This window comes from Theobroma cacao, chromosome 10, assembly GCF_053813885.1.
Source record: "Theobroma cacao isolate CCN51 chromosome 10, ASM5381388v1, whole genome shotgun sequence".
In the NCBI taxonomy this organism is placed as follows: domain Eukaryota; kingdom Viridiplantae; phylum Streptophyta; class Magnoliopsida; order Malvales; family Malvaceae; genus Theobroma; species Theobroma cacao.
The window spans coordinates 25,145,092-25,162,125 of NC_142648.1; the positions used below are offsets into that span (position 1 = coordinate 25,145,092).

Consider the following 17,034-nt stretch of genomic DNA (forward strand, 5'->3'; position numbering starts at 1 on the left):
CTATCTTCTTTCTCGATATTCTTTTCTACTCCTCTGTTCTTTAGTTCATTCATTTTTTTCCAGAATACTCAACTCCTCAACATGGTATCAGAGCTCTGCAACGGATCTTAAGGGGTTGTTTTCTTTTTCCTCATTATCATTCTTCACTTTGACCATCCTTTTGTGTAGTTTAATGTTCATGGTTACTGTTGGAGTCAACACCTTTGCTCCACTAGTCTTTACTAGTTAAAATTATGTTATTTGGTCAGTAAAGATGAGGTTATATTTGAAGGCTTATAGTCTTTGGGAGGTTGTGGAGACTAGTGCGAATCTTGTTCAACGTCATGCTAACCCCACTTTTGCTTAAATTCGACAGTTTGATGAGAACAAAGCTAAAAGGTACAAAGCCCTGTCCAGTTTGCATTCAGTTGTTTCTAATGAGATTTTCTCTAGGATTATGCATCTAGATAGTCCTAAGGAGGTATGGGATCACTTGAAAGATGAGTTTTTTGGTAGTGATAGGACTAGGCATATTCAGTCTTTGAATCTGTCTAGACAATTTGAAATGTTAAGGATGGAAGATGATGAGAATATTAGGGAGTTTTCTAGAAGAATGATGAGTGTTGTGAATAAGTTAAGATTGTTGGGAAAAGCTGTTATAGAGGAGAAATTGGTGCACAAGGTACTAGTGAGTCTCCCAGAAAAATATAAGTCAAAGATTTCTTCCTTAGAAGATTCTAGGGATATTACTCAGATGACTTTGAAAGAATTAGTGAATGCTTTGAAGGGTCTTGAGCAAAGAAGAGCATTTAGGCAGAGAAGTGTAGCAGACAGTGCCTTGGTAGCTTAGATGAGAAATGTTAAAGTGAGCAATAGCAACACAAAGAAGAATGAAGGTAATAGGAAGGATAAGGATAAGAAAGCAACTGATGAAAAATCTAGAAAACAGAAGCAAAAGTATCAACCTTGTCCACATTGCAAGAAAACCACTCATTCTGCAAAATTTTGTTGGTACAGACCAAATGTGAAATGTAGGTCTTGTAACCAACTTGGACATGTTGAAAGAGTATGTAAAAACAAAGGAGTTAAGTCTAAAGAGAAGGCTATAGTAGCTGAGCAAGTTGAAGAATCTGAAGAGGTGCTATTCATGACCAGAGAAGTGAGAGATTCATTCAAAAAGAACTTATGGTTAATAGATAGTGCTTGTTCAAATCACTTAACTAGGGATGAGAGTCAGTTTTTTATCCTGGATAGTAGCTACAGGTCCAGAGTTGAAATTGGAAATGGAACTTTCTTAAGGATTCTTGGTTTAGGGACTGTTATGGTGAAACTCAATCAGGCATCAAGCATATTTCAAATGTCTTTTTTGTTCCTGAAGCTAATTAAAATCTGCTTAGTGTTGGACAGCTTATTGAGAGTCACTGTGCTCTCTTTTTTAAGGATAAATGATGCACAGTGTTTGATCCTAAAGGTGATGAACTATTCACAGTGGAGATGAAGAATAGATGCTATCCAATTAATTGGAAGCATATTGAACAAAAGGCCTATATCAGTTCTGTTGATGATTCAGAACTATGGCATAAGACGTTAGGGCATGTGCACTACAAATCTTTGCAAGATATGGCTACTCAGGAGATGGTTGAAGGATTGCCTAAGATCATTAAGCTTGAGCATGTGTGTGGTACTTGTCAATTTGGAAAGCAAAGCAGAACTTCATTTCCAAAGAATAGGGGGTCGAAGGCTACTAAGAAGCTACAGTTGGTACACACTGACTTAACAGGACCTATGCAAACTATCTCCCTTGGTGGCAACAGGTATTACCTAATGTTTATTGATGATATGTCTAGATACTACTGGATATATTTTCTTAAAGTTAAGTCAGATGCATTAATGAACTTTATTAAGTTTAGAAGTTTAGTTGAGAATCAAACAAATACTACCATTAAAACATTTAGAAGTGACAATGGAAGGAATTCACAACTGCTGAATTTGAGAAATTGTTAACTCAGCTTGGCATCACTCATCAACTTATTGCAACCTATAGTCCTCAGCAAAATGGAGTTACTGAAAAGAAGAATAGGACACTTATGGAGATGGCAAGGTGTTTGTTGTTTCAAAAGTATATTCCTAAACTGTTATGGGTAGAAGCTGTTAATACAGCTAATTACTTACTGAATAGAACCAAGACCAGTTTAATAATAGGTAAGACTCCTTTTGAGTATTGGTTTGGTTTCAAACCTTCAGTAACTCATTTGAAGATCTTTGGTAGCATTTGCTATGTGAAGATTCTAGATAAGAAGAGGTCAAAGCTTGATGAGGAGAGTGTTGTAACAATCTTCATTGGATACAGTGAAGTTACAAAAGGATACAAATTGTATGATGTTAAAACTAAGAAGATATTGGCCAGTAGAGATATCAAGTTTGATGAGTTTTCAAAATGGAATTGGGAGAAGTTACTGATTGAAAGTGCTGAACAGTTAAAATCAATTTATGGAGATGAGCAGGATGAGACAAATATTGAGGATGAGAGCCTTGCAGTCAAAGGAATTAGATCCTTGCAAGATATATATGCAAGGTGTAATGTTGCTATTACATAACCTAACTGCTATAGTGAAGCTACAAAAGATGTCATGGGATCAAAAAGGAGATTGCATATGATTTTGGTTATTATATTTTTTAAATTTTATTTAAAAGTTATTTAATCAATATTAATAAGATTTATATAATTTATAAATCTATAAGAATTCCAATGCATCGGATGACTTATAAAAATACCCATATTTATTTAGTACATTTGAATACATTGTAATTTTTAAATTTTTTATTATGAATATTAATAAGATTTATCTCATTAGTAAATATATAAGAATACTAATTTGTACCAAATTACTTCATCAGAATTTTTTTTATTATAGATATCAACAAGATTTGTCCAATTTTTAAACAAAAATTTTAATTACATTGAATGGCATTCATTAAAATTATTTTTCTTAATGCTAATAATATTGAATAATTTATGGATTAATATTTTAAAATTTCAATTATATATGATTGAAAAATTAATTGATGTTTGTATAAAAATGTTATTTTAGTTTAATTGTCTTTATTTATAGACAATTAACTTCAAATTTTAGAAATATTTTTATCTTATATATAATCCTTATTAAAAAAATTAAAACATAAGTATCCAAGTGCAATGCATGTGATAATAAATATTAGTAAGTATAAGTTGCTCCCAGCTCATCTAATTGGGTGCCATGCTTGGCTGGTGTGGAGGTTTTTTGGTGAGTCTGCTTTTGCTGTGGCTTCAACTTGCTGTTTCCTTGTGAAAGAGCCGTGTCTTTTCTGGTTTTTGCTCTTCTGCGGTCTTCCATCATGGTTGGATTTCTTAACATAAGTATCCAAGCCTTGTGAAAGATGCTGGTTTTGTTTTGTTGTTCTGGAAGGATGATTGTGAATGGGGGATGTTTCTTTGATTTTGTCATCGAATCCTCAGGGGTCATGGATAGATGTTTCACTGGCAAGCCCTGTTTTTGTCTAAAGGGCGCTGCATTGCTTGTGTTTAGGTGATTGCCGAATTGAGATTCTTTTATTTTTGGTGGCAGTAATCCTTTGTGTAATTATACAGATTCTCAAAGCCCTTATCATTCTTTTATGTCATTAAAAGTCTTCGGTAGATCAGGCAAGAGACTTGATGATGACATAATGATAATGATGATTAATAAAAACAACGTTTAAAAAAAGTATGTATAAGTATACAAAAAAGGGTTATATTATTATTATGATTATTATTACTAAAAAGAGTTGAGTAGTTGGATTGCGTCTCCATTCTTTAGATTTGGAATGAATTAAGAATCTAAAATGATATATAACATACAATATAATCAATTCATTAATCATAACGCTTTTTAATTTCTAATGCTTTTTTTTTTTTCCTAATTCTTGTTTATATCCCACAAAATTGTTGCACATCCAGATTTAAACGAGAACCCGATGTTATTGCAAAAGAACAAGGAGACAATTCAAAAAATACATCCGGCTCTGAGGAATGATGACATTGATGACATTAACATTGTTGTATGATAAGTTCGAGATTAATACTGGTATGATAATTGGATCAACAAAATCACAAGGAAACAAAACTTAACCATCATTGATGGAGTTTATGTGATTCCCATAGTTGGTATGAGAGGAATTGGTAAGATAACCATTACTAAGCTTGTCTGTGATGATAATAACGTAAAGATAATTTTGATCTAATTTATTACATACATTTGATTATTAAATCGCATGTATGTCAAAATTATTTTTTATATATTTATTTGTTTATAAAAACATTTAAAATTATATAACAAAAAATAATTATTTTTTATTTTACAAGTCATGGTGAATATCTAACTAATAAATTAACTAATATATATATATATATATATATATACTAATAAATTAACTAATAAAGATTTGATGGTTAGGGAGCTGCATAGTGTTGATGGAAAATAGGTGGCTGAAGGGAAAATGGATGAGAAGGAGACCATCTTAATTTAAATGAACGATCAGTCATAGCCTCCACGGACAGTTCTTATTTGGCGAGATTGGTTCTTCTTTGAACGTTTTATAAGGTGATGGTTGAATGTCTGAAATTTAGCTTTCTAGTGATGACTTCTTGTAATATCCTCTAATTTTACTAGAAAAAGCTTTTGTAATCTTATTATTTTAAGTAGGGGAGTACTTGAAGAGACGATAGTCCCATGGTTTTTCCCTTTACCAAGTGGTGAGGGATTGTTTGAAGTAAAATCTGATGTCTTACTTTCATGGATTGTTGATTATTTATTTTCTTACATGGATAAATAATAATGAATTACTATTTTAATATATTCTATAGGGTATTCAACTTTTACGAAGAGAAACAAGAAATCAGAGTTTTGTTTGTCTGGCTGCAATGGTTGACTGTAAAGACATGATGTGCTTTCTTCATTTTTTGGTTTTACTATTTCACATAGACACCATAATATAACAGCTTAACAACTAATCGCAACAAACAAACTCCTGTCAATTGTAATAAATAAAACCATTAATTTATGACAACAGAACCAATCAAGGACAAAATAAGTCTTGGAACCAATCAATCAAGATTGCTCCTCAATCTTAAAAACAAAAGCAATTCCAGTCCCGATAATTCCTCAAAGACAGATGAATCCACAGAAGTAAGCCAAGGGTTTGAAAAAGTCATACCAATCTTTTTTTTTCCCTTCATTTCATTGGTTTTTGGAGTGAGGAATAACCATTCTTTGTAAGAAAATTGTATATAAAATACGTAGGAAACAAATTGACTACCTTTGTAAAAAGTATGCAAATAAGATAATATTTATGGGTTGGAAAAAAAAAAGAAGAGTTCTACCACCTAATTCTTTATCGATTTGCTCTCGAACATCACCTCAATCACCGCAAGCATACCAAACAAACAAAAACACTAAAATTTAAACGAATGCCCCCAATGAATACCAAACAAAAACAATAATTAATAAATTATCTGCTTAGGTATTCTAATATCTATTAGTTGAATTCAATACCTATTAGTTGTCTGACCATTATTCTTACCTAACCATTCGTATATTATATGGTTCTAAAGTTGTAAGCAACTGTTCAATCACGAAATATTGACACCTTCTACAGATTAATTTGGGAGGATCCCAATGAATACATTTTAGAGTGCATTATCAAACCATTGATTAATAACATTTAATTTGATTTACCAATAAAAGTTTTCAATTTGTAAATTTTTTATAAATATTATAGGTTGCTTAAATGTCATTGTAATTTGCACTTGAACAGTTGATTCAATAGAAATTTTTTTTTTTTGAAGAGCTAGTTCAAGTATTCATTAATATAGATGCTTAAAAAAATCTACCCAAGAGGTAGAAAAACAGCACAATATCGGCCACAAAAACATACCAATATGACTGTAGGTAAACAGAAAAGCAAAAACAAGTTGCAAACAAGAATCCCAAGATAGAGAAAGTCCTAAGCAACATTCAGACCCACACCTACCAAATACAAAAAAGCAACACAAAAACAAAGTAACCTGTGCAAAGATCTGTACACAAAACTGAACAAAGCAAATAAAAAAAAGCAGCACAAAGCAGGTCAAAAGAAGTCACCAACAGAAATAATAAAACTTTGGATAATGGACATTTATATAAGACAATAACAAAAATAAACATTTAAGTTAGGGATAAATAATTACACAATAATTTACTTTAATGAGAAATTTGGTATTAATATGAAAATAGATAATCAGTTAGCAACATTTTATAAGAATTCAATGTTAATACGGAAATAGATAAATATTGGTCAAGATTTTAATTGAGTAAAGAATAATTAATAAAGACAAAATAATTAATTTAATAGATTGATAGGAGATATATATTGTTTAACTAGTATTCAAGTATTTGGCTTATTGGTTAGTGTATGATTTCCTTCTCTAAAAAGTCAGGTTTAAATCCCCTTCCCCAAATATATATAAAAAAAAATGGTTTAACTACTTTTTTTTTAGACTTGAGGGAAGGGGGATTCATCATCTAACTATTTTAATTTTTGAAGTTTGTACTTTCAATAGATAGTAAATATCTCTAATATATACAAAAATACCGATGTTGCAAAATTTTTTAATTAACAAAACATAGTTATATTTGTTTATTATATTTATGATTTTTTGTTTTAATTATTTTTAAAATTGATATTAATAACATTGATCAATTTTGTAAATATATAAAACTTCTAATTTTATAGAATGAGTTATGAAAATAATTATATAGATTCATTTTACTTTTAAATTATCATATTAAATATTTTTTATTAATAATATTTATATGATTTATCAAATTTGAAAATATATAAAAAAATTAAAATTACATTGAATGACTTTATTAAAAGTTTTTTTTGTTAGTAATTGACCATCGATTTTTCTGTGGGAGTTGTGCACTTTTCCGAATACAAATGTAAGGAAACTTGAAATTTTTGCACAAAAAAAAAAAAAAAACAAGAACAAGATTTATCCCATTTGTAAATAAGAATTTTAATTACATTAAATGATTTTCATTAAAAAAATTTCTTAATTCTAATACTATTGAATAATTTATAGATTAATAATACAAAATTTCAATTATATAACACTGAAAAATTAATTATTTTTATATATAATTATCTTTCAATTATAATTGTTTTTAGATATAGATAATTAACTTTATATTTTAAAAATATTTGTGTCGTATATATAGATATTTATTATTTCATAATAAATAAAAAACAAAATATTCATATACAATGCATATGAGAATAACTATGAATAAGTATAAGTATATTATTATTATTATTTTTTTTTACTAAAAATGATGGAGTAGCTGAGTTGTTTCTCGGTTATTCAATTCCTAATTCTTTGGTGAATCTAGTATGACGATTGATGAAAGGTTTTTGGTATAAGGAGAGAGTACCATATTCCAATTCTGGACCTTTACTTGAAGTATTGGGACTTAAGCCTAATTAAGTCATTAATTGATGTATAATTTCACCAATAAAATTTGCTATGTTGTAATCATATAATCATTAATGATTCATTATTGGTCTATTTGTCAGTGTTTACTTCAATTATTCTGTGCCAATTTTTAACTAATCATTAATGATTCATTATTGGTCTATTTGTCTATTTAAGTTTTAGACTTATATAAGAAAGTAATTTTATTTCTCCTCTAATAAACTGCAGTATTCCAATTTAAGATTTGAGGCTTACATTTTCCAATTATTGTTTTAAATTCCAACAATGGGTTGTTCAGCACTGTTTGATACCAAAATATTTTTATTTTGTGTCAATTAATCAGGCAATAATATTAGGCAGCTCGAGATCTGATCTAATTTTTCTTAGAACAATATCATCATTTTTTAAACATCTTTCCTTGGGGAAAGAACAATGAATCCAAGGTAGCCATCCCCATTAAGAAGATTTTATAGATTTCTATAAAATTGGTGCAAGCTTTACCATATCAACATTATCATCTATATTTGATAAAATTTAACAAAATTTTTCTTGAACTTCCCCTGCTTCAAGATGCAAGTGACAAGTTTCATCTAATTTTGTTACTTTATCTTCAAAAATCAACAAATTAAAAATATAGTAACAAAATTCAATGAAATTGAACTATATTGATAAAATTCAACATTAACTCTTAATATTGTTGAAAAATTGGTTTTAATCCCCAAGAAATTTCATAGCTTAACAGGTTTTTTTTTTCCCAATTCTGACTATCTGAGTTTTACTTACAAAATTGAGAGTCAATTTTGAATGTTGTTGAAATCTCATACCAATTCATGACTGAGGTGAATTTCATCTACGGTGAGTTTTACCACAGCCATCCCCATCACTCTCTCGCCTTTCTCGCCATTCAAATCTCAATATATGCAAACCCCAAGGCCAAGGTATATAAATCCAGAATCCCAGAACAGGTTAAATATACTTGATTAATATTTTGTTAAATAATAATAAGAAGTCGTAAGAATTCATGTGACTTTTGTTAAAGAATTCAACACTTATCATCTCTTGTCTGCCATTTTTACCTGCTCTTGTCCTTGGCCGCCTTATTTTATTCCTATCAAAGGATAACAAAAATAAACTACATCTCTCTTTCTTTCTTATTTAGTCCTCCATTAACCAAAATTTTATATGGCTGTATGCACATGTCTCTTTTGCTTAAGCCCAGGGAATCTCATTTTTCAAAGTTTTACTCGGTTGTATGCACATGTCTCTTGACCACTAAACATAAATTCAGAAATAAATTTTGAAATTTTTTTAGCTCCCTATGATTGCCGAAACCCCGTAACCACAAAAATTTCTTCTAGTTCAATATCCTACTCTTGGATTTTCTCTCTACTTCAAATCTCATAATTCCTTTCTCAAACAATTGATCATGGCTTTCATTGCAGACGCTGCTCTCTCTGCTTTCTTTGACTCGTTGTTTTCCAAATTTTCCTCTTCCGACTTCAACTTTGTCACTGAGAAGCAGGTTCGCAAGGAGATTATGACCTGGGAAACGAAATTGCGGGATATCCATGCCGTTCTTGCTGATGCAGAGGAGAAGAAAATGAAGAACCAGACTGTGAAGAATTGGCTGGCTGACCTCCAAGACTTGGCTTACGACGTGGATGACATCTTGGACGAGTTTGCCACTCAAGCTTTGGGGCGTAAGTTGATGAAAGCACATCAAGCCAGCACTAGTAAGGCACAAAAATTTCTTACTAGTTTCCATCCAAGTTCAATCATGTTTAACTATAAGATGATGTCCAAGATTAAAGAGATTACAGGAAGATTGGAAGATTTAGCAACACGAAAGATTAAATTGCAACTAGTGAATGCTGTTGGAAGGCCCATGACACTACCAAGAAGCAAGCCAAGCACTTCTTTGGTGAATGAAGCTACTGTACGAGGCAGGGACAAAGAAAAGGAGGCAATAATTGATTTGCTTCTGAGGGACAGTGGCATTGATGCTGGAGTTTTTGTGATTCCCATTGTTGGCATGGGAGGGATTGGCAAGACAACCCTTGCTCAGCTTGTCTACAATGATAGTAGGATAACACATTATTTTGATCTTAAAGCATGGGTATGTGTTTCTAATGAATTTGATGTTATTAAGGTAACAAAAATAATTCTACAATCGGTCACTTCCGAATCTTGTGATATAAATGACTTGAATTTACTTCAAGTCAAGCTAAAAGAGAAGCTGTCGAGAAAGAAATTCTTACTTGTTTTGGATGATGTTTGGAATGAGAACTACAATGATTGGACGAAGCTTCGATCTCCTTTTGATGCAGGGATTCCAGGAAGCAAAATAATCGTAACAACACGTAGTTTTAATGTTTCATCAATTATGAGAAGTGTTGCAGATTACTCGTTGCAAAGCTTATCAAATGATGATTCTCTTTTTATGCTAGCTCATCATGCATTAGAAAGAGGGGATTTTACTAAGCATCCAGACTTGGAAGAGATCGGCTTGGAGATTGTGAAAAAGTGTGGTGGCTTGCCTTTGGCAATTAAAACTATCGGAGGACTATTACGCACCAAGGTGAATCGTGATGCATGGAAAGATATATTAGAGAGTGATATTTGGGGTTTACCTGAAGAGAAAAGTGACATAACTCCAGCTTTATGGTTGAGTTACTATTATCTTCCTTCGCAATTAAAGCAATGTTTTGCTTATTGCTCTTTAGTCCCTAAAGATTATGCATTTAAAGAGAAGGAAATAGTCTTATTATGGATGGCAGAAGGTTTTCTAAATGGAGCAAACACTAAAAGCAAAATTCAAGATTTGGGTAGCACGTATTTTGAAGAACTAGTATCAAGGTCATTTTTTCAAGCATCTAACAGGAATAAATCCCAATTTGTAATGCATGACCTAATTAATGATCTAGCTCAGTTCGTTGCCGGAGAAATATATTTTAAAAAAGAAAGGCATGATGATATGAAAGGTCCAATTAGTCGCACTCGCTACTCCTCTTATATCATTGGTAGCTATGACGGAATCAAAAAGTTTGAGACCTTTTTTGAAGCAAAGTCTCTACGAACCTACTTGCCCTTTGAGATGATGCAGCAATGGAGATGCTACTTAAGCATTAACGTTCTCAATGATTTATTGTCAGCATTGAACTGCTTAAGGGTGCTCTCTTTGAAAAGGTACTACATCACAGAAATTCCTTCTTCTATTGGAAATTTGAAGCATTTACGTTATCTAGATTTCTCTTATACCAAAATAAAAAGTCTCCCTGATTCGATATACACTCTTTATAATTTGGAGACTCTTTTATTAAGGTTTTGTGAGAATTTTGAAAAATTACCCTTAAAAATAGGAATTTTAGACAACTTATGTCATCTTGATATGACTAGTGCAAATTCAATAAAGGAAATGCCAAGTGGAATTGGAAAATTAACAAATCTTCAAGTGTTGTCTAATTTTATTGTGGGTCAAGGTGATGGATTAAATATAAAAGAGATACAGAATCTTGTAAATCTCAAAGGCCAGCTTTGTATTTCTGAATTGCATAATGTGGATGAAGCTCAATATGCATGTGAAGCTAAGCTATCTAGTAAGTGTGACCTTGATAATTTAGAGTTGAAGTGGAGTGCAGATTTCAATGAAAATCTTAGAAAGAAAGAAGTTGAGAAAGAAGTGTTGAACTCGCTTCAACCTCATAGAGATATTAAAGAGCTTGCCATCAAGTATTATGGTGGAATAGAATTTCCGGGTTGGGTGGAAGATGATTCATTCAAAAATTTGCAAGTTTTAAGCCTTGAATATTGTGAAAATTGCACATTCTTACCAACAGTTGGAAAATTACCAGTTTTGAAACATCTCTATGTCAAGGGGATGAAAAGTGTGATTAGTGTTGGCAATGAGTTCCATGGAGTGAATGGGCCAAAGGTATTTCCATCATTAGAGACCTTGCACTTTAAAGATATGCCAGAATGGAAAGAATGGAAACTTTATGAAGTTGACGAACAAGGTAAGAAATTCTGTTGCCTTCGAAAGCTCTTTATTGAGAATTGTCCTAAATTAGAAAAAACTTTGCCTGATCAACTTTATTCTTTGGAGAAACTTGTAATTCGTAGGTGCCAAGAATTGGTAGTTTCAGTTTCGAATCTTCCAATGCTATGTGAACTTGAAATTGATGGATGCAAAGAAGTAATGCTTAGGAGTTATGATGATCTATGGTTAGTTAAAAAAATCAGTCTTTCAAACATTTCAAAGTTTGAATGTGTAACAAAAGAAATGAAGATGGTAGAGTGGATGAAAGTAGAAGATCTCCAAATTAATAATTGTAAGGAGCTAACATCTTTGTGCCAAACAAAGTGGGGGTGGTTGGCGCCTTTGAGATCTCTTCGTACTATAAAGTTTGAAAATTGCCCGCAACTTGTGTGTATAGGAGGAGGGGTAAAGGAGGAGGAAAAAGAAGAGCTTTTGCAATTAGAAATACCGTGCAACATTGAATATGTGAGATTACAAAATTGTCAAAGGTTAGAGAGATTATCAAAAACCTTTCCCAACCTTACATGTCTTACAAAGTTAAGGATTGTAAAGTGCCTGAAATTGGTTTCACTTTCGACGGACAACTTGCCTCCAACTCTAAGGACTTTGGAGATTTGGGATTGTGACAATTTGCAATGTTTACTGGACGACAAGGAGGATATCAATTTTAGTAGCACATCTCTTCTTCAATCTCTTAATATTTCAAACTGTGAAGCTCTTAAATCATTATCATGGAGTTGTAAGTTACCCGTGGGGCTTAAAAGCTTGCTTATTTTGATGTGTCCAGAGATTGAATGTTTAGCACAGAAAATTGGGGATAATGCTTGTCTTGAATCTATTTCACTCTGGGATTGTAGAAATATTAAATATTTACCCCAAGGACTGGACAAGCTCAGCCGTCTTCAAGAGATTAATTTATACTGTCCAAATCTGGTTCGTCTCCCAGAAGCTCTGCCCAACCTCCACCATCTTCAACATTTGATTATAGGGGAATGTCCAAGGGTGCAAAATTCCATCGGAGGAGGGGGCTTCCGTACCAACCTAACTTCCCTTTCACTCTTTGATCCCAATATCAGTAAGGCAATAATGCAGTGGGGATTGCATAGACTCACCTCTCTTACAAAACTCATCATTGATGGTAGTAATTGTACCGATGTGGTGTCGTTTCCTCAAGAAGAGATAGGAATGAAGCTACCCCTTTCTCTCATCGATCTTTCTGTCAGAAATTTCAAAAACATAAGAAAGCTATCCTCCAATGGCTTTCAAAACCTCACCTCTCTTCAATATTTATGGATCGGCAATTGCCCAAAGCTCAAATCCATTCCCCGAAAGGAAATGCTTCCCTCGCTTTTGCAACTACATATTTGGGAATGTCCGGTGCTAAAGAAAAGGTGCAAAAGGGACGAAGGAAAACAATGGTCCAACATCGCCCACATACCTGAAGTAACAATTGATGGTAGATTCATCTACGAATGATCAAGAGGAAGAATCAGAGCATGTCAACTTAGGTATTTTAATCCTACAACTAATTACTATTTTAATTGATTTTTTTATGTACAAATATATCTACACAACCATGACATTAGCCAACATTGAATTTTTTTGCATCTAATTGTGAAATATTTTAACTTCTAACAGACTTTAGCTTTTAGAAAACTAGGCCTTTCTAAATGCTCCTTGCACAAATGCTTTCTTGTCTAGAATTTTGGTTTTCAGTATGAAGCTTTTGGAACTTACAAAGTGTTGCTCCATGGTTCATATGGATTTCTTAATCTGATCTCACATTTTTGAAGGAAACCCATCTATTTTCTTCTTTCATAAATGGGGTTGCAACTTTCAATTCACTTTGCACGTCCATCAAACTACTACAGGTGAGAAAAACTACTACAATTTTTCTGATTTCTATGTCCTTTGTGCCTTCATTTCATATCACCAAATTATGTTAACTGGGTTCGAGCAGAAGCAATATAATGACTGTAGCCACCCCACAAGATCTTCTACCAATTAATGTTATATGTTTATTGTTCTCTGCTTCCTTACGCCATGTAAGCATCACAAGTATTTTAGAATCACTGTATTAAGTTTTTTGCTACTCCACACTAACAACAGAATTCTTTGGCCTTTTATGGCAGGATGAACAAAACTCATGATTTTGTATCTAATTCTAATGCCTTCAGAATCAATGATGGAAAGGTTTCCAAGCAACATGTGAGAGTATCATACTGTAAGATATGATATTAAAGATGGCAATGATGTTGATTCAAGAATGTCCAATTACAAAGATTTGATGGTTAGAGAGATGCATAGTGTAAGTAATTGTTACCGACCGCCAATAGTGATTTGATGGAGGAATGGGTGGCTAAGGGAAAAATGGATTAGAAAGAGAGCATCTTAGTTTAAATGAACAGTCAGGCATAATTTCCAAAGATAGTTCACATTTGGTGTGAGATTGTTTCTTCTTAACACATTCATGATGAGCTAATTTGAATTCATAATGAAATTATTTAATTGTTGCCTTCTGTGCTTAGACTTATACAGCCCTAGGATGGATAAAGGATTAAATATATGAATGCTAAGAGTTTAAAATGTCATAGCGAAAGCAACTCAAGTTTTTTCCATTTTCTTTTTCATTGTTGAACTTTTATATTTCTTTTTTTCTACTTAAGGTTTTCTCTTACAGTCAATAATATCTGTCTCAGGTTTTAATTAGTATAATTTGGTTTAACTCTTTCGTAGTCTTTCTCCTGCTTGGTGGAAAAGATGTGAATTGAAGACTTATGATCTGTTGTTGCCAAGAAGATAGTCAGGTAAACTCAATACTGATATGCTGAGCGAAAAAAAAAAAAAAACATAATACTGATATGTTGACTTATTAGAATGGAGTTATTTCTGCATTTGAAATTCAAGTTCCAAAAAGTTAAAATGTGATTTCGAATTAATTTCAAGAGCAATCTACAAAGTTCCACTTGAATTGATCTTGAGCTATTCAAGTGTAAAGTTTAACCTCTAATAGGTTCTAGCTTATAAAACTAGTTGAAAGTTTACTTAAAATTTAAGAGCAATTTGTAAAAGTCTCATATAAAGGCTTTCTTGTGGGGAATTTTGGTTTTTAATGTGAAGTTTTTGGAACTTACAGAGAGTTGTTTCATGGTTCATATGGATTTCTTATTCTGATCTCACGTTTTTAAAGGAAATTCAATGCTTTCTTTGTTGTGATTAATACGATACAGCTTCCCTTAAATCTATAGCTTGTTTCTATGGTTTGTTCTATAGTATGAAATCAGTTACATGTGCCATGCACTCTGTTTCAGCTGCCATTCATAAATGACGTTCCATGGGTGGCGATGAGAGTATTTTTTCCATACAAAAAAGGCTTTCAAAATAATTTTAATAAAATTATCTTTTTGCCCCACAAAAGTTGAAAGTAACTTTTAAAGAAAACAATGCTTTTAAAGATAGCCTGGCTGCTTTATGTTGATATTGATGACTGATGTATTAATTATGTATAAAAAGAAGCATGAAAGCTCTTAGGTAATACTTCCTGTTTCCCTCCTCTTCACTGCACCATGTCTATCTAAAATTCCTCTCTATCATTATTAGTAGAATTCTTTTTCACTTTCAAACAGTTAATTAAAGTTTCATAATTACAAAGTGATTCTCATGTCAAACATGCAGGAATTTGAGTGCGAATTACCTAAGAAAGAATGAAATTCAAACCTTTGGACGTAATTCATTGACAACAATTAATGCCAATGGTAAGTTTTCAAAGGTCAATTTTTGAATGCATCCTTAATAGAATAAAGCCTTCCTCCTAATTATCATGAATGTTATTTTCACAATTCTCTGTTTCTTTTTCTTAAATTTTAAGCTTAGACACTTTGATTACCAACTTTCAAATAATTTAGTGGAGCAAAGAAGATGATCCCAATGCATTATGAATTTGGAAGCTAGGTAACTATATACTAATTTTCATGTTTCACAAAATATCAAGTACAATAGAAGCATCATAATAATGGTTTTGTATTCAATATTCAAATTCTACAATTCAACATTTCATTGAACTAAACACTAAGGTAGTCATGCTATGGTTTTTGATAAATCAGGAGGATTGTGGCAACCTTGGTATATATTAAGGATAAGATTTTTAGCATTAGAGAATCATCAAGCTTGAAATCCACTCTTTTCTTCTTAATGCAAAGGCTGGTGCTTTGACTTGACTCTACACGTCCTTCCAAGTACTACAGGTGAGAACAACTACTAGAAGTTTTCTGAATTCTATCTCCTTTGTGCCTATTCATAATTAGTGCCTTCATTTCATATCACCAAATTATGTTATTTGGCTCTTCAGGAAGTATTTGTTTCTGTCATCATTCATTGGATGTGAGCAGAAGCAGTATGATGACAGTAGCCACTCCACAAAATGTTCTACTAATTAATGTTAGATGTTTGTAGTTCCTTGCTTGCTTATGCCTTGTAAGCATCACAAGTATATGAGAATTATTGTATTAAGTTTTTTGCTACTCAACACTAACAACAGAATACTTTGGCCTTTGTATGACAGGGATGAACAAAACTCATGATTTTGTATCTCATTCCATATCCCCAAAATCAATGTCGGAAAGGTTTCCAGGTAGCATGTGAGTGTATGTTTGGGCATTAGTGGATTTCTTGATTCTTTTTTCCCAAAAAAAAGTCATTTTATAGAGCACCCTTGATGGTTAGAGAGCTGCATAGTGTAAAGTAATAACCGACTACCAAAAGTGATTTGATGGAGAATTGTGTGGCTTAGGGAAAAATGGATGAGAAAGGGACCACCTTTATTTAAATGAACAATGAGGCATAGTTATGGTGTTTTAACGACTTGATGTGCCTCCAGTCTCCACAGACAGTTCATACTTGGTGAGATTGTTTCTTCTTAGAATCTTTTATAAGGTGATTATTGATGTTAGAAATTTAGCTTTTTATTGATAACTTGATGTCATATCCTTTACTTGTACTAAAGAAGACTTTTGTAATCCTATTATTTTGAGTAGTGGAAGAATTTGAACGGACTATAGTCCCGTGGTTTTTACCCTTACCAAGGGGTTTTCCACGTAAAATTTGGTGTCTTGCTTTTATGGGCTGTTGATTATTTCACTTTTTTACATTGATAGCCAATTATGAATTACTACTTTAATTATCATACAGTGTATTTAACTTTTATAAAGAGGGATAAAAAATTGAAGTTCTGGTTGTCTAGTTGTAATGGTAGACTGTAAAGACACAATGCGTAGTGCTACCTTCTTTTCTTGGTTCTACTGATTAACCTTGAGGAGTGATGTCAAAGGAATATATTCAATACGGTGGGTGTGGAGTTCTATGAAGAGAATTGAACAAGTGCATTTCCACCATTATAGATTCTTCAATTCCAAGATATGCAAGAGTTGGAGTGGAATCCTTACCAAGTTGATGAGCAAAACAGGATCTTCACTTGCCTCCATGATCTTTC

At 32.3% G+C, this 17,034-nt stretch overlaps 1 protein-coding gene and 1 long non-coding RNA gene across 3 annotated transcripts; both read left to right on the forward strand.

Annotated features, from left to right (window-relative positions):
- Positions 1-8,709: 8,709 nt before the first annotated feature.
- LOC148760479 (putative disease resistance RPP13-like protein 1) lies at positions 8,710-13,051 on the forward strand. The gene has a single exon (XM_088810631.1). It carries the CDS (start codon positions 8,937-8,939, stop codon positions 13,020-13,022), a length of 4,086 nt encoding a protein of 1,361 aa, XP_088666757.1. The 5' UTR covers positions 8,710-8,936; the 3' UTR covers positions 13,023-13,051.
- A 286-nt stretch (positions 13,052-13,337) lies between these two features.
- On the forward strand, positions 13,338-16,752 carry LOC148760480 (uncharacterized). 2 transcript variants are annotated; one of them, XR_016028924.1, is made up of 8 exons: positions 13,338-13,417; positions 13,679-13,854; positions 14,283-14,353; positions 15,222-15,301; positions 15,420-15,497; positions 15,650-15,790; positions 15,895-16,019; positions 16,108-16,752. It is a non-coding gene; the product is annotated as an uncharacterized LOC148760480 (long non-coding RNA). The 2 variants fall into 2 exon arrangements; XR_016028925.1 differs by lacking the exon at positions 15,895-16,019.
- Positions 16,753-17,034: the final 282 nt, after the last annotated feature.